Below are 23,280 nucleotides of genomic sequence, written 5' to 3'. Positions count from 1 at the left end.
GTAAGCCGAACAAGATTGGCATGCTACATAGCTTTTGCCACTTACATGAAATGTGGTCTTATTTATGAATGATGCATTTGGTTCATGAATACTGTCTCATATACTTAGATACAATCCATATGCATATTTCTTTTTCTTTTCCATTTTAAATACATCTCTTATTCCATGTCCCTAACCCTAATTTTGCTTCAGTCAAATTGCACCAGGAAGGAAAGTCTGCTGAGTAACAAACAGTTATTAAGATCTACTACACAATGCAAAATTACAAATCAGTAACATTACACATTCAAAAGTTGAATGTTGGTGATTACGAGAGGTGCATAACACATTTTTCTTCTGCTGCTGCTACAATGGCTGCTACTATATAACAGTTATATAGGTCCATTGATGCCGGTATATAGCATTACCTAAACCAAATAACTAACGGTTTGAAAAATCTACAGGAGCCACATCTTATATTAAACATTAGGAAGCTAAGCAGGAAAATCTAGTGTTTTTCTGAAATTCTCCTGATCTGATTCACAGCACCACCAAATTTTGGAGTTTCAAGCCCATAGAAAACAAAGGTACAGAAAGGGGCAAATCATTTCATTCCTAAGTAAACTCACCCGACTCCCCATATTTCTCCCATGGAATATCCATATGGTGTGCAGCTTTTTCCAGCTTCACTTCAAGACACAAGAGGTTGAAGAGCAAAGGTGCTTGCTAGGCAGAGAGGTGAATCAAGTCTGAATTACATTGCTTGCATGATTGTTCTTCAAACATAAAAAGGGAGTACTGGGGATAATTCAATTCTTTCCTCCTGTGCCTCAGTCTCAACAAAAAGCTCCCTTCATCGAAACTGTTATTCGGTATGGTAGGATACTCCTGTTGCCCTCATAACAAACAGCATCTTTAGATGAGTATTTTTATATATATATATAAAGATGTAACCTTGTGCACAGGGCTACAAATGATTTCTACAACACACATCCTTGTTTATTGGTACCAACTGTTGTGAAGTCATCACACTAAAAGCTATTATTAGTTACTAAAAACAGGGTTGGATTAATTGTTCTGCCGGTAGCACAGTGCTAGACTTCAGCTGAATTATGAAAGGTGTTATGTATTTATCTGGAGCTCGCAGTGTACTGGCTTGCTCATCACTGCAAGTTTCCCCTTGTAGTCTTCAAATGCAGGGTGTGCTCTGGGGGTTGATTTTCAGAATAAATACAGATGACCATTTACCAAGATGGTAAGTTGCTAGTGCTGAGGAAGTTATACCATTCACCAGGACGATAACTTGCTGTCATAAGGATATAATCACTGGGAAAATATATATCATTTTGTCAGGTGGGAAAGTAAATCTCATCCATCTGGAGACAGAGCTGACTTGAGTTCTCACAAGGACTCCACTCTGTTCCCAGGGAATAAAAGGGAAAACTCAGCTTACCTTCCATCACATCTCCCATACATCCTCCCTGTAGTCAGGCTTGCACCTATCTATCATTGGGGCTAGCAGTTTCGTTTTGTTTTTACCTTGCTACAGATTATAATCGGTTGCTATTATTTTGGGCCAGGGAAGAATTTTTCCTTCAGGTAAATCTGCCAACCTGGGCTTTTTGCCTACCTCATAGCAACTGTCACAACTTTAGTGGGTAGGGCATTGGGTGAAGCCTTAGTCATGGTTGAAGGGGAGGTTGTAAACCTCTGCCTGCATCTCCAAGGGAATGAGTATTCTATTAAAGGGATCCTGGAACAAGTTCTCCTCTCCAAATGCCCAGACAGGGACTAGGGTCATAGCATCCCTTCAAAAGGCAAACCACATGGGGTAGTACCTATTTAATGTATGTCTTGGATTTCCTCGCCACTGGTTCAACCTCTGGGAGAATCATCCAGCAGGTGGGCTGGTTGATACAGGTTATATACCCAACGCCTAAGCCCAAACGCCTTACATCTGTAATCAATAAAATTGTGGCCTAATTTGAACCAAAGGATTGTTGTCATGAGCAGTCAGTGCACAGAGCAGGTCGGCAGGCTCACATCTTCTGGGCATGCAAAAGTTACTCCCCTTCCTTTTCCATTGATGGAAGTTTCTGCTGGATCAAAAAGTTTTCAATCAGCAGAGAACCATGATGCAGCCAAAGTTTCAGGTCTGAGAATTTAAATTTCATGTTCCTGAATGTGCATTGCCCACTGTACAACAAAACATTAGTGTAATCCTGTGCTGCATGAGGGCCTTTGCAAATAAGGGGATGAGCCATAAGCTCCAAGTGCCCATAATTAAGAGGACCTGAGGAAATGGGAAAACCTTTTGGCAACGATTGTCCATTAGAATAAAGTAGACAATACTAGGTTGCATGTTGTATATGGCAGCTTCACATGGTCATACTAATGCCTGCAGAGGACAGTGGCGTAGCGTGGGTTGTCAGCACCTGGGGCAAGGCAAGTAATTTGCGCCCCCTACCCCATGGTAGCCAGGTAGGGGCAGAGAGCTGCGAATGCGAGCGCCCCCCCCCCCCGATGTTGCACCCGGTGCAGCCGGCCCCCCCTGCACCTCCCATGCTACACCACTGGCAGAGGAATATGTAATTATGCTTCCAAGATGAGGGGCAATTCAGAATATGGTTTTATCTACTGCAGGATTAAATAGAAAATTGCACTTAACAATTGAATGTACAAGTTGTCATGTAAAATTATACACAAAACCATCTTTCCTACATAAAGGCCTAATAGGGCTTTGCATGGGAAAATCCTACACAGAAGAAATTTGAGAACTGAGCTTTTAAAGGCAGGGGACTACAGACAACACTCTTTAGAAACAGTTTCTGATCTGCCTATTGCCTCTGTCTTCTTTATTTTTAAAAGGCATTTGCATGAAAACAAGATCTCTCTTTCTAAAGAGTTCATCAGCTCCTGCTGCTTACATCCACCTGGAGTCATAATCCTGCCTTTGTGATATCATAATCATTTTCACATCAATATATTGTGAGGATTATGGTTACTTTAACTGAGAATGAAGCAGTGGAGACATCTGGTTTTTGTTTTTGTTTAAAAGCAGTATACTATTTTAATGCAAATATGTTTAATAAAAGGCCAAAAATGTAAACTGTGTGAATGTACTTTTCTTTTCTCCTAAACAGAATATTTTTCAATGGCTCCATAGTGCATTCATATCCTTACAAAATAAAAAGCAACAAAAACCAGAGATTTCCAAAACTTGATAGCTATGTCCGCATTATAGCGGGGGCAGGCAGAAAACTGATGAGGCTCTAATGGTAGATCTCAGTATAATGCACAGTAGATCATCAAGGATTTCTGACTCCCAAATATGTAATAATAGCAACTACAAAACAATGTTTGTTTGCTTTATTCCTAATTAGTCTGAAGATGAAGAAAGGCAGTAGTGGGGAGACCAATAATGGGTTTTTGTGATAAAATGACTGTGTGCTGATTCTGGTACCAAAAAGAATTTCTGCATGTGTTCAGAGGCATTCTCTGTCTTAATGCTAACTGCACATCCACCCAACACCCCCAACCACTATTTTACATCTGGTTCTGGTTGGTGGACATCAGCACTGTAATAAAAAGCAAACTAGTTTTCAAAAGCTTAAAATCTGCTCATCCCTGATCTGAAGAATATAAGAAATATCTAATTGATGTCCTGTTTCCTAGCATGAAATAGAAGCATCCCATATCTAAATATATTTATTTATAGCCAGCAAAATTCTTGCTAGTGCAAGGGGACTTTCTCTCCACTCCTCCCCACACGTGCCCCATAATCTGCTTCAGGTGGTCAAGGGGACCCCCAGAACACTGAGTATAGAGAGAGCAAAAGTGCAATAAGATAATTTTCAGAGAGGAGAAACACTTGCACTGATGGAATGATCTCCTTAGTGCTATGTTGCACACAATCCTTAGTATGGCCTAAGCTTTCATGGACTCAAGCCAACTTTGCCAGATACATGGGCTTGAGTCCATAAAAGGTTATGCCTTAATAAATGTGCTAGACTGTAAGGTGCCACAACACCTTTAGATCATTTTTGCTGCAAGAGACTTAACACAAAACACCTCTCTGGAAAATTATTTTAAAGCATTTTAGCCAATACCTCCACCAGGAGCTTAAGGCCACATATATGGTACTTCTTCCCCCTGTCTAAAAAAACTTTAAATCCAATGAGGTTGATAAGGCTAAGAAAAAATAACTGGCATTAACTCTCTAATCTATAAGAGCACAGTCACATATTTCTAAACCTCATCTATAACTTCCAGATGGCAAGCATACCACGGAAAAAAGTGATCTGGAAGACTTTTTTTCCTTAAAACGATTGGAGTAGTAATTTCATGGCGCATTCAAAGGAGAATTTTAAAAAGCACGCTCAGTTTATTGTGAATGTATATGAAGATGAATACTGTTCCTATGAAGACATTTGGACCCCTCTTTTTATGCAACCGTAGGATTTTATGTAAGGGCTTTTTATGCGCTCCAGCTTTATTCAATCACTACAACTAGGGAAAGGGGATTAGCATCAAAAAGTCTTCAGACGCTATTGTTGATCCTGTCAAAACACTCTCGCACAATTGTGAGTGTATTGTATAGTCCCACACAATCATTTCTGCTTTAAATGACTGTGAAGAGAGCAAAGTCCTAAAGCCTAGGTTTCAAATACTTAAAAGAACATAATAGCAGGTTTTAGCGGGATACTATGTACACAGTCTATGTCATCTGTAGCTACATCACCTTTGGCAGGTAATCTCTGCAAAGACCACAAGATCAGCAGGATTAACAGTAGCTGGTCCAAGTATTCTTAATAGCACCTTTTCTCTTCAGCAGCATGAACTACTGTGTAGGTTTAAGAGAGCAAAGCATTTTTGAACTTTTGGATGGATAGAAAGCAGGGCTATACAGGGGGAAGAGAGAGAAAGAAATTCCAGAAGCCTGTGGTAAAATGAAAAGAGGCTCATGAATCCAGAAACAGCAGTGTTAAATGGCAGTGGCCACATTATTCAAACTTCCAACAGACCCAGCCAGCAGGGCCAATGGTAAGGGTTAACAGAAGTTACAGTCCAGTCAAAGTGGAGGGCAGAAGATTCCCCATCTCCAGTTTAGATGCTAGTATATAGTTGATTATGCAATGAAAAAGGAGAGTCAGCATTCTAGTTAGACTGCATGGATGAATCTGTCAGTTTTGGTTTCTCTCCATTTCCTATTTTTTCAGTTCTTCACATCTCTGAAGAAATTTGTGGTTTGCTTTTATTTATTAAGTTTTTTAGTACTCATGAAAATTCATCAGCATTTTTGTGATAATTTCTCTTAATATATATATATTTGTATGCAGTTTTTACCAACATGCATATTTGTAAGCAACTTTTCCTAACAGAATGCATTTTTGTATGTTTCTTTCACTAAAATATGCACTTCTACACATGCTTTCACCCAGATATAAACAGTTTCTTGTTGGAGGACTGTATTGCCAAATTCAGCAAAGTGCAGATTCTGAGCAATAACTGTTTTCTTTCACGCATTGGTTAAGAAGTAAGCAGGTCCTCATTAAAAAGCAAATGAAATTGAATTCCTCCCCCCAACATCCACTCTGTTCTTCAGGGATGAAACAGAACTGATTCATTCTTGAATCTACCAAAGCAATTTTGCCTACTCAGTTATAGTGGATAAGGTGAAAGTTTCCAAAACTTTGCCTTTTTGAACTTAAAATAACCTGCTGTTATCCTAGCTAAGTTGAAAATACTCTTCCAAAGTTTCCTTATTACTAGCACAAAACTTTCATAATAATAACTTCACCAGCCTGATAATATTATTCAGATCTTAATCAGTCTGTTTGATATTTATAATAAGAATCAAAAATCTACTTATTTATTCAACGTACACCTCTGCATTTCACAGCCTACTGGATTGTGGTCATTCATCATGTCACCTTTCTTTATTCATTTCCTTTCCTGCTATATAAATAGTGCTGGACTTTGACATTAATTAGATAAGCAATAATAATAAAAAATGTGTACTTCCAGTTTTATTGAAACTGGGTTTCACAATACTGTTTTAGCCTCTCACAACTTACTGTTGCATTACAGATTTTACAGTTTACTTCTTTCTTTTCTTTCTTATTTCTTCAAAAGTAAAATAATTATGGGCTAAATCCAACCCAGATAATTTTGTAGCAAAATGAAGAGCTATATATGTGTGGTATAAAATAAATTAACAGTAATATGGGTTATCATATCCACAAAGCAAAATAATCAGAGATTCAGTTCACAAGAGTACTCCTGTTTTGCCATAAAATTAACGAGCCATAGTCCTGAAATTACAATGAGCTTCTAAATATATGGAAAACCATCCACTATCTGCATATTCTCCAGAAATGTCACCTGAATCCAATGCAAAATAAAGTATAAAATAATGAAACCTTGATTCTCTGGCCATTTGAGCTAAAGCACTTAAATAGACTCACTTAGCTCCACCCAGAAATGAAGAGGAAGAGGGGTGGCAGATTGAATGTGGACTTTCACAGTTGGATTTCATATTAAGCATGGAAGAAATATGGGGATTGAAAGGCCACTTGAGAATAGGGATTACTGGTAAGTAAGAAGACTGAATCATTGCATATTTCCTATAGACCCCCTTGAGTGTTAAGATCAGCAGTGGGGGCCCTAATAGTAGTTTTACCACTCTCAGATATTTGGGGGGGGGGTGTACAAGCCAAGAAAAAGCATTCTCTATGGTAGCACCTTAGCTGTGGAATTCCTTCTCTGCAGAGCATCTTCACAATGTTCATTTTGTCGGACGCTGAAGACGTATCTCATTATCCTGGCCTTTTACACCTGAGATATTTATTTTTGGACCCACCTTATCTTCTTGATTGTAATCAGTTTTGCCCACTTTTAATGTCTTTTTTAATTGATGTAACGTACCCTGGGACCTCACCGTGAAAGGCAAATAAGAAATTAATGATAACAATATTCATTACTCCTATTCTTAGAAGAGAAAATTGTAAAATAAAGTGCAGCTAATCTAAAGAACATAAATGGATAAAAAGCCAGAGAGAAATATTTGCAAACAGAATGTACAGTGGCACCTCAGGTTACAGACGCTTAACGTTACAGATGCTTCAGGTTACAGACTCCGCTAACCCAGAAATAGTACCTCGGCTTAAGAACTTTGCTTCAGGATGAGAACAGAAATCATTCTCTGGCAGCACAGTGGCAGAGGGAGGCCCCATTAGCTAAAGTGGTACCTCAAGTTAAGAACAGTTTCAAGTTAAGAACAGACCTCCAGAACAAAGGTACCACTGTATCTCTGTTTAAGAAATTGTTCATAAAGACCAGGTCATATATGTGTAACATGTTATGCAGCGAGTTGTCTTATGTTTACATAAAATACATACACTGGTGGAGACACATTTCATGTTGAAAATAGCCATGATACGTTTCACTCAAAAGGTCATGCCAGCTCTTGCATACTTAACACAGGTGTAATTAGCTATTTCAACTTAATTATATGCTGCTCTCATCACAAATTGGGTAACTGTAAATTGCACAACTTATATGTCCTCGTCGAAACCATATACCTATTTCTGTAATGTATGATCTTCAGAAAATTCAGAGCAGTTCATAATGTGTATCCAGATTTCATAGCTTATTATTTAGTTGCTCCTTGATTGAACAATTTAAAGAAAACCACACAATCAGCAGACCAAAATAATAATGAACAATTCATTACCAATTTGATTTGCAGATAATGTCTGAGGGGATTACAAAGTCTGGTTGTGCAGATTGGCAGAAGAAAAACCAGATATAAGGGGTTTAGTTGCATATGCATCTTAAAAGAATGAGTAGTGTTTGCTCAGTCTTGAAAAACAAGCCAAATGATTTCAAACAATGGGAAGATTGCAACTGTAAGGCATGGGCCCTGATCCAGATCCATAGCGTGTTGTGGATTAGACCCCTGTGACTTTTTCTTCAAAACAAAAGAAGCATATCCTCACTTCCCCTCCCCTAGTATTTTTTATTGTAAACCGTAATTTGACCCTGTGATATGACTCCTTTCCTCCACACCCTATGCTCTGCTTTGCCTTGCCTCTTCCTTATGACATTGCGCTTGTATGGCACTTGTACAAAATTAAAAAATATATTTTAAAATACAGTTGAGTAGGTAGGAACAAGAAATTACAATTTCCCCATCACTTAGTTGTTTATAGGTTTAGATACACATGCTTTTATCGCCTCTCACTGCCAAATGCATTAGCTTATTCAAGCTGACAAGCAAAGGTATGGCAAATATAATTTTGCGAGGAACATTTTTTTAATCAGCTTTAATGAGGAAAGAAACCCCAACACATCACTGCCTTGAATAATCACAGAAAGAGTTACCTTAAATAAATTTATGCTAACTAAATATGATTTTGTAAACCCCTAGAAATCAAATCTGCATGTGTTTGTGTGTGTGTTTTCCCTTAAGGCAGCTTTCAACATCAAAAGAATTTTTAGTTGATAAAATTGTTGTTGTCACTGTCAGCAGATCCTCTTAAAAATCAAATAAAGTAACACTTTTTTGTTTTGCTCTTTACAAGACAAAGGGAAAAAACAATCAGCAGCAGCACTTTGGTAATGAATTGCTGTTGAGTGGGAGGGGGGAATTGGTCCATGCCTTCGTAATGTCCAGGACAGATCGTTACAATGAGTGTAGCAGTGGCGGCACTTGAGAAGAGTGGAGCAGAAAACATCTCCCAACACCAGCACCATACTCACTAAGAAAAACAGTGGTGAGGCTGGGAGAGCTACAAGTCAGTGGCAACCTCAGAGGTGTGCATTGCCCCAATGCAAAGCTATCTGGACCTCGCCACCACTTGGACCCAACCCATCAGGGCAAGTTCAGCACCGTGGCTGTCCAGGGGGCACTGGTGCTGCTCCACATACACTTTCTCACATGCCATTGCGTATGGGGCTTCCTATGGGGAAAAAATGAACTGGTTCAATATACAGTAGGCAATAGTTAAAAACCTTAATTCACTGCCAGTTCCCCTCTCCTACCCTGGGACTAATTCAAAGAGATGGTTTTAACCTAAAGAGCTCTAAACACACTGGGACCAGAATATCTTAAGGGTAGCCTGCACCAGTCTGAACTTGCTCATTTGCAAAGATGTTCAACTGCGGCATGTCTGTAGGTTTCACCACCTTCTGGGGGTAGTAGATGGGCACTTACAAGAGCAGGGCCTTTCCTGTGATGGCCCCCAGACTCTAGAACACAATTTCCAAGCACATCCACACGGATACCTACTTTAATTTCTTCTACAACGAAGAGGAAAACAATACTTTTCTCTCTCAAACCTTTGGCAGGATATATGAAGCTACCTTATACTGAATCAGACCATGGGTCTACCTAGCTCAATACTGTCAATACTGACTTGTAGCATCTCACCAGATTTCAGATAGGGTTCTCTCCCAGCTATATCTGGAGAAGCTGGGGACCAAATATGGGATGTTCTGCTGATGATCTACTGCTGAGCTACGACACCACTACAGAAATGCCTTGTTTAATTTTATCTGCTGGTATGATTCTTGTTGTTGTTTCTATTCTATTGATTTTAATTTTTCGATTTCTTTGTCCTATAATGCTTGTATGATGCCTTGAAGACTGGTCACCAGAAAGGCTAGATATAGACAGACAAATAAATGCCTAGATTAAACTAAACCAATCTGTCCTATGCCTTAATCTTCTATCTATACCAAGCCAAAGCTTAACTCCCATCACAGATACATTCTGCAGTATTTTCCCTCCAGGGGCAACTGCAGCTGCTGCTGATGTAAAACTGTCTGTGCCCCATGAGAGAGGGGAGCTCCAGAGAATGTGTCAGTCCACAATTTTACAAAACTGACCCATCCTCATCATGATGATTTCTATGAGCCAAAGACCTCAAATTAGAAGTTGGGTGGATTAAGAAGTCTATTTTAATGACTCCCTCCACTCAACGTCTGACTTCAAGCCAGATTGCTGAGAACTATTAGATTGCATTAAACGTCTAAGCACACGTCAGTTACATTTCTGAATACCCCAGAGACTATAGGCAAGATCTAGTGTAAGACTTTACCCGTCTCTTGATTTGTTTTGTTTTATGCCTGTGGCAACACTATTGTGGTATTGCAGCAGCATTAAAATGAATGATGAATTACTTTCATGTATCAATGACAAAGACATTATATTCCATTTATGCACCACAATGCATAAAATAAATGGTAGTAGTAGTAGTAATAAAATATTATTTATACCCCACCCGTCTGGCCAGGTTTCCCCAGCCACTCTGGGTGGCTTCTAACAAAAGATTAAAGGTAAATTAAAACATCAGTCATTAAAAACTTCCCTAAACGTCAGATAGTTGTTTATTCCCTTGACATCTGAAAGGAGGATGTTCCACAGGGTGGGCGCCACTACCGAGAAGGCCCTCTGCCTGGTTTCCTGTAACCTCACTTCTCACACTCTGTGAGGTGAGTGGGGCTGAGAGACTTCAGAGAAGTGTGACTAGCCCAAGGTCACCCAGCAGCTGCATGTGAAGGAGCAGGGAATCGAACCCCGTTCACCAGATTACGAGTCCACCGCTCTTAACCACTACACCACACTGGCTCTCAAGAGCCAGTCAATAGATCAATCTAGCTTAGTACTGTCAACAATGACTGGCAACGGCTCTTCAGAATTTCAGACAAGAGTCTCTCCCAAACCTACCTGGAAATGGTGGAAACTGAGCCTGGGACCTTCTGCATGTGAAGCAGTTCTTCCACCACTGAGTGAAAATCTTCCCCCAGATACAGGGAGCTGCCTTACACTGAACCAGACCATTGCTGTAGCCCAGCAACAGTTCTCCAAGATTTCAGTCTAGGTTTCTCTCCTAGTGATACCTGGAGGATTGAACTTGGCACATTCTGCATCCAAAGCTTGTGACCTACCACTTACCAATGCCAACACCAGCAGTCCCCCTGCCCCCATGTGCAGTACGTAGGCATGCATGGGAGTGAAAGCTGTGCAGGGGAAATAGTGAAAGAATGGAGAGGAAAGAGAGGAGAGGGGCAGGTGGATTGAGGGAGAAGACTAGGAGAAGCCAGGCTGCTACATGTTGTGTCTCTGTTACACACAGACACACCAAAAGCGGTTCTCCTTCCTTCCCACTCAGGTGCCTGCCACCTCAGGAGAAAGGGCCAGAACAGGGCATTAAAGGCAATGTGAAAGACTTAGTACAGTGGTACCTTGGGTTAAGAACTTAATTTGTTCCGGAGGTCCGTTCTTAACCTGAAATTGTTCTTACCTGAAGCACCACTTTAGCTAATGGGGCCTCCCGCTGCCGCCGCGTGATTTCTGTTCTCATCCTGAAGCAAAGTTCTTAATCTGAGGCACTATTTCTGAGTTAGTGGAGTCTGTAACCTGAAGCATATGTAACCCGAGGTACCACTGTATTTAAAAATAAATAAAGAAGTAAATGTGGAATAGAGAAGAATGGAAGTTGTTGAAGGAAAGAAGTGGACGTAAAAGGAGCAGGGAGGAGGGGGGGAAAGAGGGACGTTTTTTGAAGGAGGAAACGGGTACTAGTTACACATGAAAAGAGAAGGGGATAAGAAAAAAAGGTGAATACTTTGAGCGGTATTTCAGGGAAAGGGGAAAGTAGAAAAGAAAATTCTTCATTCAAAACCTCTGCACTGACAAATTCTGCCTAAAATGACGTGGGCTCTGAACATCTGTTCAGAGCAGGTGAGCAGACTGTTGTTATATTCATGACCTGCTTGCAGGCTTTCCATAGGGATCTCTGTGGCTACCATGAGGACAGGCCACTGGGCTGTTTCAGCAAGCTCTTATGTTCTTAGGAACCGTATCAGCAGAAAACTATTGCTGATACACACCATTGAGTAAATGGCTCCACTCTGCAGCAGCATTTTGTGACTGGTAGGCCTTAGTTCAGCTTTCTCAAGTGGGCCCTGGTTGCAGAAAGTCTGGCATGACACCCCTGGCCTAGATGATACCTGTGCAGCTGTCAGTATATAACGAAAGGATAGACAGATAGATGCATCTAAGAATAAAACAAAAATGCATATCCAGCTTGTGAGACAGTGCTTCCATCCCCGGTGTCTCCAAGTATGGCTGGGAAAGGCCACTATTTGAAACCCCAAAGAGGCTTTAAGTTTCACTGAAGACAAGGGAGCTAAATGGACCAGTGGTAGCATCCTACGTTCTAATGGTTCTTAGAGACCTAAATACACAGCCAGTGTTTAAACCTTAATAGATCTAACTACTTGGAACTTTAAAAAAAAAATGGAATCAATATATATCTTTCCAATAGCTTTGAAAATCTGGTGCAACTTATATGCCAAAATTCACTCTTCTCAGAAATGGAAATGTATTGCCACCAAAAGGCCTCCCATACTCTCCATGGTGCAAATTAACAGACGTTGTAGCAGCAGAATCGAGCCTACAGTGCAAAAGACACATTTCTTTCCCATCATTTATATCCTGCCCATCTTCCAGTACATTCAATCAAAGCTTTAGTTTTTTAATTACTAATTGCAAGATTCAAGCAAAAGCAAATTAACAATGCAGATACTAAAATAACTCACCTTGTACAAATGCCCAACATATTTGTTTTAACAAAAGAAATAATACTTAATTACAATTTGTTTTACTCTAATTAAAGATCACTCAGATATGACACTTTATTACATTTTCCAGGCCCCCCCCCCTTTTAGCAACTGAATGCTTGTGTCCCTCCATGTCAGTTTTATCTAACGCAAACAACACTCCCATTTTTCCAGACATTTTTGAATTGCTGCTTCTCCCTTGACCCACAAGCAGTTAGAATAGGAATTACAAAGTCAAACTGTCTACAGAGCTGGCACATCGGGAATGCTTTACAGTAGAGATCAGCAAAAGGATGTCTCTGGAGCCAAACAGACACACAGACTCCTTTCTGCTCAAATCTATCTTGCCTCTGGCTTAGCAACTCGTGTGTGTGTGTACTTGTCAACCCACAAGCTAGAATTTGGTGGGTAGAGAACTGTGTTCTGACAATAGGACTTGCCAGCATCGTGCTTTAGGAAGTGGGTTTGCATAGTGGTCCACAATCTTCTATAAACATAGCTGCTGGCATAGGAGCCAACTTCTAGAGGCAGAGATTACTTTGGCCCCCCCTAAAATATTTGAGGGGGCTGCCTCTGCTCCCCCCCCCCCGTTGATGGGCATTGCCATTCAAATTGTGTGGGTGTGTGTCACGTGTTGTGACTGATTATGTGGGGGCAGGGCTTACCTGCCCCGCCCCTCCATATTTAATTCAAGTTGTCACTTGAACAAGTGCTTGCCACTTTCTTCCAAATCTATTCATGAATAAAATTAATAGCATCTTTCTTTCTTTCTTTCTTTCTTTCTTTCTTTCTTTCTTTCTTTCTTTCTTTCTTTCTTCAAAAATGTCCGTAAACCTAAGCCTCCTTGAGTCAGCAATGCAAAAATAAGCTATTAGAGTGAAATAACTTTAAGTATTTTTTATGAAAATGACCTGTCCCTCTGCCCTCTTGCCGCACTCTTACTTTTCATCTGCATTTTCTCCCACACACACTATGTAGGTCCAGGAGACCTCTGATGAAAATATATAACTGCATCAGCTTTATTATTATTATGCAATGCTATTAGGAAATGTACTATTGACTATGAATATGAGCAAAGGTTCCTGGGCTCCATTAATTTTGCAATCTTAACAAAGAAACAGATTCAGTCCCTAATAATGCTTAACACAAATCCTCTTACATGAAGCATATTTTGCTTTCATATTTAATTAATAACGGCAGTGACTTGGGGCACAGTGCCTTGGTTTGGTGAATAAAAAGTGCACAGAATATTATCTGAGAGACTTTTCTTTATATAAAAAAAGCACAGTAATAACCTTGGGGAAAGAAAATGGAATGATCCACAATGGAAAAGGCTAGTGTTAGATTCCATTGTAAAATTGAATATTTGATTTTTAAAAGCCTGCATTTTAAGGGGGGGGGAAAGATTCTCCTTTTTCATTCTGTTGGATAAAATGTTATTTGTATATATTAATGGTCAGGACATATTAAAATTATTCATGAACTATTCATATTTCCCAGATAACCGTTTCTTTATTTATAGGATCAGATCTCATTCTTTTTACCCGCTGCTTAGGCAAAGTTCTCAAGGGACTCTAAAAGTGTATTAATTGCTTAAGGCTTCCAGGATTAATATTGTGTATCCTTGTATCAAGAACTGAACTTATTTTCAATTTGATATGACACATTATGGCACAGTCTGCTATCTTTAAGTCTTGATCATATCTTTAAGTTACTGTCTCTCGGTGGTTAGGATCGCAGTGTTTTGCTCAATCTACTTCATCCTGCACTGGATTAAATATGGAGAAATGGGACGGGGTGGAGGGTGGGGGGGGCTCCTGTTTTGAGGGACAGTCCTGTCAAGTTCTGCCCTGGGAGGCACATTTTAAAATTAAGGTTTGCAAGCCTATGCACATTAACTGACAGCAAATCCCACTGAACTCAATGTGACTTACTTCTCAGGAGACATGAGTAGAATGGCACTGTAAAAGTATCCATAACTGCTAGGCAGTAAGTCAGCCAACACAGATAAGAGAGAAACAGAGAGATAAGGGCCTCTTTACTAGGGAAAGACGTATCTGTCCATTTTGGTTTCACTAGGTTTTTCCAGTACAGCTCCCTACATTTCCGCATCACATTCTTTAAAAAAGTTCATGAAATTCCATGTGCATTTTAGTGTGATTTCCCCCTAATGTATGCAATTTTGCCCAACATATACATTTTTGCAAAGCAAGTTCTCCTGATAGAAAGCATTTCTGTATGTTGCTTTCACTAATATATGTATTGCTATGCATGCTTTACCCCACCACGCATTCTGGTACACATTACTTGGCTAGAGAACTGCATTGCCAAATTCAGAAATGTGTGGATCTCAAAAAATGGCTGTGTTTCAGTTTTCATTTAAAGGGGAACTCACCTTATTCGCACTTTCAGAAACAATATCCTAACTGAAACACAGCCATTCTTTGAGATTCACACATTTCTGAATTTGGCAATGCAGTTTGCATGTTGTTTCTGAAAGTGCAAATAAGGCGAGTTCCCCTTTAAATGCAAGCTGAATTCAGTTTGTACCTCATCACTTGTCTTCACACTCTACTTTTTTTTTAGGTGCACACATCATATTTTATGGAACAGGTTATTTTTAATCACTAACCTAAACATGTAAAGTTATGAGCAGTGCAAAGAGAACCTAAAAACATGTGATCATATAAGAGCTTACTCATCAGAGTATCTCCCAGTGGAAGCATAGAACTGGAGAGTTGGAAGGGACCCTAAGCGTCATCTAGTTCAACCCCTTGCAATGCAGGAATCTCAACTAAAGCAGAGTGTGTGCGCTGTGGCAAACTCAGCTTTGATGTTCAGCAATGTGTGGAAAGGCACATTGTCAACTTATAGATGCAAAATGGAATTTATGAAGCAGGAAAGACAAGCTAATGTGGTCTCTTTAAAAAAAAAAGTTCTTCAGCAGGTGAAAGGCAAATTCAAAGAAAAATAAATCTTATTCACAAATGTGGGTGTAGCTCTACAAAAAGCATGAGCACCAAACAAGAAGCTAACAAGTTATATATACCGTATCTATATCTGCAATGTCCAGTTTTGAGATGTTTTATTTCTCCTTACTTTAATCTCTGCGCTCTCTGCCTAAGCGAGCGTTGCTGAGGTTATGTGACCAAGGCTATTTTTAGAGGTGTATGATGATCAAGCTTTATTAACTAGTACAAATTCCAGCTGCCGTAGAAAAGCAGCTTCTTGCCTTGAAACTCGCCCTACAGCAAAAACTGCAATTCCCTAGAAGCCAGAGATCATGCTCACAGGCTGAGTCTATTAAAAAATGTCAAGGCTGAAATCTTTTTTATTTCCAGGCAATTAGAACATCAAGATTGTTACAGTACCTTCTGCTGTAATCTCTGTCATAATGGTGACGGCAAGGAACACTCTGGTGAAAAAGGTTAAGTTATACTGGCAGCTGAGAGGATGTGACCAGGGTCAGCGCTGACTTTTGCAGGAGACGGCAAATTGAAGGGTGGGAAGTCCTCTACAGTTCTGATTTTTCTTTGGGGGTCTTTTCTTCTTCTTTTTGAGCTATCTTCTTAGTGAAGCCCTCCCTCCCCACCTCCCAAGACACTAACCCCTTTCCCAAGGCAATGCTTGCAGCCCAGACTAAAGTATCAGCTCCTTACAAAAATAGCCGTGGCTCTCAGCAAATCTCTAGCGCGGCTTTTTTGGCATCCTAGGCACCACATTCAGGGACCAACTCTTTCCTTGTTTTCTAAAAGTGTCCAGACCCAAATAAGACAGCAAAGCAGGTAAAAGCAGCAGCAGCAGCAGCACAAAGGAACGGAAAAGAACTGTTTTAAGCCCCTGCAGCTTCTTAAATATTATTACAGTTCTTTTGAGGTCTGGGTCACAAAATATGAAATATAGACCTGACTGTAATCTTATCCAACCAAGCTCAAATGTATTCTTAGCACACTCTTAGCACATTCTTTCCGGGCCTTATTTGGGTTGGGAAGGGTGCTATGAAGGCAGCCACAATGACTAAAGAAGAAAACAAACCTAGGTAAATTTCACCCTGTTAAATGGCCCGTGGACACTTAAAATCACCGAAGTACACCGTTTTACCCTCTGCTGCTGCTTCTTCAGTTGTGGCTGTTGCATTAGTTCATAAGAAGAAGCCTGCTGGATGTGACCAAGAGTGCATCTATTCCAGCAACTTAATCCTTAAATCTGTGAGCCTGCATATTTAGAATGACAGTGTATAAGCTTCTAGTATGCATTTTAACAAGCGTTTGAGCAGTCAGAAAAATATTAAGCAGTGACTTCTTTGAGATTCAAGTGCACTTATGCCTAAGGTATTTTGTAGTAAAAACATGGAGTTTGAAGGGTGTTAATAGATGCATACAACTCCTTATTAAAATACAGGCTGTCTAGTGTTCAGCTTTTAAGCAGACAAAAGGATCCCAGGTAGCTAATAAGAATTTGCAAAGTTATTGTCCCGATACTCTGGAGGGCCACTGTGGTCAATGACCAGGCTGGACTGTATGGACAAATGGGCTGATTCATTATATTGCAACTTCATACGAGTTTTGCAGAATTAGAAAACTTTAGCTGGATCCTCTATCACTATCTCCTTTCTGGCAAAGAAGTCGGAGGTGGCCCAATACGATTATTACCCCAGCGGCATAGTATCTGCTGCAGCACTAGGGTGGCCATGTGTCCTTATTTGGAGAGAACAGTCCTCTGTTTGAGGGGCTTTTAACATGCAGCCCTCAAATGTCCAATCCAAGTTCAGTGTAAAGATAAAGAACCCTACAAAGATAGGCTGGCAGGGGCCTTGAGTTGCCCATCAGCTGTAAGCACCTAGACAGTAGACTGACGAGGCACGCAGGTAACTTCGTCACAGTTATCTACTCTATGGGAAGATATTTCTATTTAAATAATAGCAATCATTTCTAAATTTGCACACATTGCATGTGTATTTTTGTGCAAATGTGCACCCTCTTTTCTGTCAATGCACTTTCTCTTTTTAATGTGGTATAAGTGGTTCTCCTGTCTGGTGCAGCTTTTTCCTCCAGGCCATCAGGAACCCTGGGCCCTGGACCACACAAAAGAAGCCCATGCTCCAGCATCATCATCAGCATCATTATTATTACTACTACACGATCCCACATACCATAACATACCGTATTTTTTCGCTCCATAAGACACACTTTTTTCCTTCTAAAAAGTAAGGGGAAATGTCTGTGTGTCTTATGGAGCTAATGTGTCGTCCCTGGAGCCGAATTGCCCGGGGGCAAAAAGCAGATCGCGCTCTTTTTTGTAGAAAGAGGGAAGGGAGTGTTGAAGCAAAGCCGCTGATCAGCAATCCATCGGGAGGGGAGATAAGGGACTCTAGAGATAAAGGAGGCTGCCGGGGGGGCAGTAAAGACAGCAAACTTCAAAGGAGAGGAAACAGGAAGATTAAAGCAATGAGGAGAGAAATTAGAAGAAAGGGAGGAGCAAAAAACTGCTCCAGCTAAGGAAAATACACTAAGGCAAAAAAGAGAGAAGGGGGTGTTGAAAAAAAGCTGCTGAGCAGCTGATCGACAAGGGATAGGGACGGAGATAAGGCCTCTAGAGATAAAGGAGGCTCCCTGGGAGGGGGGGAGGTAAAAGCACATGGGTCCCAAGGATTTTTGCACTGGGTCACCCCAAATTCACCATCAGATCACATAGCATGTCCATGGCTACAGCCTGCATGAAAAAAATCACACATCCACTGTTTTGTGGGGCCGCAATGGCACAAAAACGTGGTTACAAAACACGGATCCACATGGATCCTCAGGATTTTTGCACTGGGTCACCCCAAATTCGCTATCAGATCACATAGCATGTCCATGGCTACAGCCTGCATGAAAAAATCACACATCCACTGTTTCATGTGGCTGCAATGGCACAAAAACATGGTTACAAAGCAGGGATCCACATGGATTCTCAGGCTTTTTGCATTGGGCTACCCCAATCTCCCCGTCAAATCACATATCATGCCTGTGGCCACAGCATGAACCACAAAAATCATACATCCACTGTTTCATTCAGAATATTTTTTTTCTTGTTTTCCTCCTCTAAAAACTAGGTGTGTCTTATGGTCAGGAGTGTCTTATGGAGCAAAAAATAAGGTCTTTCTCTCTGTATTTTATTTCATTTTTGTTAACTGCCTTGCTGAAGGGCAACACGTCAATCTTTAAAATAACTCATATACATAAATGAGAGTGCATCATCTGGAAACTGGGTTAACTGGTTCCTCCAACCCAATACAGTACTTCTCAAATAATTCAGTAGTCCTGTAAGGACCAGCACCATTGCAGTCTCTGTTCAACTGGAATAACGTAAGTTGCAGCACATATCAGGGGCACCAGCAGAGAATGCCACCTGTTTCCCTGGCTGGAGCGTTGGAGTGCTGCTGCCACTGCAGTGATAGAGCAGGCTTACAGCATCATTACCCTTGCAGGAAGATCATAGTGACATGCTCTGGCTGCTATGAGTTCTCTCTCTTCCATCCCCCCGCCCACCTCTCTTCTGGCAGAGAGAGGACTCATGCACAGAAGAAGGCAGAGGGAAGGGGATCAGCTAGCTAAGAGCAAGAAATGGGCAAACACCCAGGAGTTTTTTTTAAAGGCCATGCTATCCTTTCTCCCACCCCCAATCCCTGGCACTACCTGACTGCTTAATGGAACTCTGGGCAGGCATTCCCCTCACTGTAGAGGACCCTACTTCCTCTTTTAGCAGTGTAGCTTGCTGACCTTTCATGCTGTGCAGCCAACATTTTGAGTGACGGAGCCCCACGCAAAAATACATATTTAAATATGTATTTTAAATGTGCATTTAATTATGTATTTAAATTCTTATTTTAAGTACAAAGTTAAATGAACACTCTGTTTCAGAATAAGAATCTAAAGACATTATTTTGATACATTAAAAACTGCTGAGAACTGATTTGCAACATCTGAAGAAGTGTGCACATTGGTAGATAGCTTAATTCCATGCTTTAGTCTAGGAGGTATGCATCAGGTCATTTGATATATATATATATATAGGAGTTTCAGAAAACCAAATTCCTCAACCACCCTTAAATCAGATTAGGTTGGATCCTAGAGGGGGATGATTATATGGCTGGTGGAAGACAGCTAACAATTCAGTCCTAAAAATACAGTACTCCTGTAAATAGTTCGATAAAATAACATGCACAGAGTGCTGTGGTTATGTACATTCATGACCTGCTGCATTACACTAGCATCATGAACTGGTTCTGAGTGTTATGCTTGACAGCATCAGTAACAGAAGTAGCATCTTACTTTAAAACTAAATTCTTGAAAATCACAGATAAGGAATATTATTTAAATATCTGATGAAACCTTTCTACCAGTTGGGTCTCCTGGAGCAGGAACAGCTGATGGGAGGCTCAGGATCCCAAAGATATTCTGTCCACCACTGGAATCCTCATGTCCTGACAATCCTACACTTGTAGGTCACAGTATGGTACTGGAATTGAATTACGACTGACATACAGAATGCAGCCTGGGCGATGACAAACTCTGCTGCTATTGCCAGCACAGGCATTTCAACCCTTGGGTGAATTCTTAAGACCCCTGAAGATATGGACATTTTTAACCATCTCCTTATTAAAACTAAGGATTACACTGCAACTTGGGTCTGAGACTTGTAAAAGTATTTGACTTTCAGGTGGGCTGTTGGGCTGACATAGTGTAAAATTAGTCACATACTTATCTTTAGTTTCCGAGATACAATTAATGCCTCCAGGATTCACCATCCCGTATTTGTATATTGCAAGTAGAACCATAAGTAAATGAAGCATGGGGGGGGCAAGGCAATATCAGCTTCCCACCATTGTGGTATATCACCAGCCAAACAGACACTACACCACAATGTTGATGAAACAAGTTGCATTGGCCTCAGCCTGTGAGGCACTGGGTAAAATTGCCACAGCTCTCACCACGGAGCTGAGGCAGTTTCACCCCAGTGCCTAGCGGGCTGGGACATGGAGTTATCTCATTTTAATCTCCACTAAAGATCTATTTACATTAGGTGGAGTTATTTGTGCAGTAATCTGATCATTTTTAAAGTGATCAGAGCTGATCATTTTTGCCACATCGGATTCTATAACCATTACCTGCTAATCACATTTCTGTAACTTCAAATTATACCACCATCCAAAGTTATATAGAACACAGGAATGATCTGGAACTTATGGTACCTGAACATTTACATAAACATATACATATTTTCAGAGAAAAATTATGCTTTTAAGATAGACAGAACTACAAAATTCACAAGAGCAGGAAAGACAGACCTTTGTTATGGCCAACCAGTGTTCATTCACTGAAATATGACCGATTTCAGGATACACAGAACTGTTCCTCACAGCAGATATATGCCCACAGAGTGCATTGTAAGCATTGATAAAGATATTATTTTGCAAATATTAGTTGAGTTGTATTTCAGTATATTATTGAAGTGTTATTGTAATTTTATATGCTTATATTTTGTTCACTTTCTTGAGTGGAATTGGTCCTGAAAGATAGTTAATATGTATTTAAATTAAACTGAACTAATCCTGTAGATTCTGTGTTTATGGAGCAACACAGCCCTCTCTTTTAATCTCCTGGATGGCACCCAGAAATCAGCATTCAATAGTCTGAAGGCAGAAGATGTGGTTTTGTTCTACTGAAACTAGGCAGGCCTGGCCCTGAAAGTGGCCTTGGACCCATCTGCATCCCTCTGGCGAAAGAGCAGGATTTAAGTGGTGAGGGAATCTGTTAAAGTCATTTTGTTTCAGAAATAGATGCAGGTGACAATGTGAGGTGCTCAAGGTCAAAGCTGAAATTGCCAAAGTCAAGAGTCCACTCTCACTTTTGTATTGAAAACCCTGAATGGAGAGCCTATTTTATTTGGCAAGTTGCGGTCTTTGCAGAGTGTGAATGGGAGTCGTGAATTAGCAGATCCTCAGCGTCTCAAGGCAGCTGCAGCTGTTCTGAAGGAGGACAGTGAATAAAGGGCATTTTAAGAGAGGAAGAGAGAGAGAAAGGAGGGGCTAGTTCCTTAATGGCCCTGTCATTCAGTTTGGCTTATGTATTAGTGTCCCTGAACAATATGTCACCACTTGTGATTGTCAATCAACATAAATTCTTGACCACACTCCAATACAGTCAGCTCTCTGATGCACTTGAGTATTTTATAATATTGTGGTCCAAAGAAACAAATCTTTCTTTTTCTGTTCCTCATGCCCATAAAATTCCAGTTGGAAGTGTGATACCAAGATTTCAGAAGGAAGCAAATAAAACCTTAAAAAAAATACCCAGCTTAATCTAGGAACACAGAAAACTAAAATTATGTAGTGTTCCAAGAGACAGGGTAGTTTAATACTATATCTTAGTTACAGTCACAGTAACCCTATTAAACAATAGCACTAAACGCCTATTAAGGTGTAAGGAAGAGCCAGGCTGTCCTATTCATCTGAACTTACAAAAATTATTAACATCCACACAAATGCAAAATACGGTAATGTAGACTATTGCCTCAGAGTTGGCACGCTATCTGCCTTGCTGGTGAGGACCAACTTGCATGTATAAGGAGCACTGATTCTACAAAAAAACCCACAACACCCATCTGAAGCTCCTTAACTACGTATCAGATAACTGAAGCAAAACTAGTTCAAATTTTAACCAACATTCATCAATGTATTAAATTTTATTAGCATTCAGTTGTATCAATATTGTATCAATATTCAGTATGCAATAGGCATACTGAGATTAGACCCATTGAAATTTATGGACATGACTAACATAGTTTATTGATTTTGCTGTGTCTATTTTGAGTAAAATTTAATTGAATACAGCCCATAATCTTTGATTTCAGACAACCCAAACTGAAAATGTAAGAAATTCATTAAAAGATCCAACCCTATTTTAGTTAGGTTTAAAAATAAAAACAAACATTGTAGCAATATCAATACAAGAGAACAAAAGCTTCATAGTATCTCACAAACAAAGGCTGTATCATTATTGCGTAACAGAGAAACAATACTTTGAGCTCAGGGAAAAGTGCACAGGCAAGATTGTTTCAGAGTCGTTATGGTTGTGCTTTTTGTGACAATGTCCAGAGTGGCCAGGTATTTGGAAAGTGTAGAGACATTTTTGAGACAAATATTTTCATTTCATTGCAGGTTAACTGCTACAAATGAGGATGTACCAAATGCACAAATATAATGCTTTCAGAGGACATCTGCACCCAAAACTAACTGGTGTTTTTATTCATGACTGTTTACAGTCGCTGTGTTTTCCCTCTCAGCTTCTCCCTTCAATCCTGTTTTTACTGTTTTTGCTTTACTGTGCTGCCATTGGGGAGCTTGCCAGAAACCTTGACAATGACTCTATTATCCCTCCTCAACATGAACGGAACAAGAAACCCCGAGTCGTTGATATGACCATGTAGTCCAATGCCACCTGGTGACTAAACTATATAACAACATTATCCACAAAACACAAGATCATCAAGCTAGGGATCACCTACTGAACATGAATTACAGTGGTACCTCGTGTTATGTACCGTCCCCCTTATGAATGCTGCGGGTTACGTACTCTGCTAACCCGGAAGTAGATGCCCTCTGTTGTGACCTTTGCCCCGGGATGCAAG

At 40.3% G+C, this 23,280-nt stretch overlaps 1 protein-coding gene across 9 annotated transcripts in view; it reads right to left on the bottom strand.

Moving 5' to 3' along the window:
* TRDN (triadin) overlaps positions 1-16,497 on the bottom strand; it is a 203,476-nt gene extending 186,979 nt beyond the window's left edge. For 5 of the 9 annotated variants that reach the window (XM_082216104.1, XM_082216109.1, XM_082216108.1 and 2 more), the window contains exon 1: positions 15,981-16,495. In XM_082216104.1, coding sequence (XP_082072230.1) covers positions 15,981-16,002 — 22 coding nt within the window. In that variant the 5' untranslated portion in view covers positions 16,003-16,495. Of the gene's footprint in view, positions 1-15,980 lie in introns of all 9 variants that reach the window. The other 4 variants (XM_082216106.1, XM_082216112.1, XM_082216111.1 and 1 more) reach the window with 3 other exon arrangements.
* Positions 16,498-23,280: the final 6,783 nt, after the last annotated feature.

Source organism: Podarcis vaucheri, assembly GCF_965113315.1.
Source record: "Podarcis vaucheri genome assembly, chromosome: 3".
NCBI classification, from domain to species: domain Eukaryota; kingdom Metazoa; phylum Chordata; class Lepidosauria; order Squamata; family Lacertidae; genus Podarcis; species Podarcis vaucheri.
Note: the sequence above shows the minus strand (reverse complement) of the source record. Positions and strands in the feature narration are given on the sequence as shown.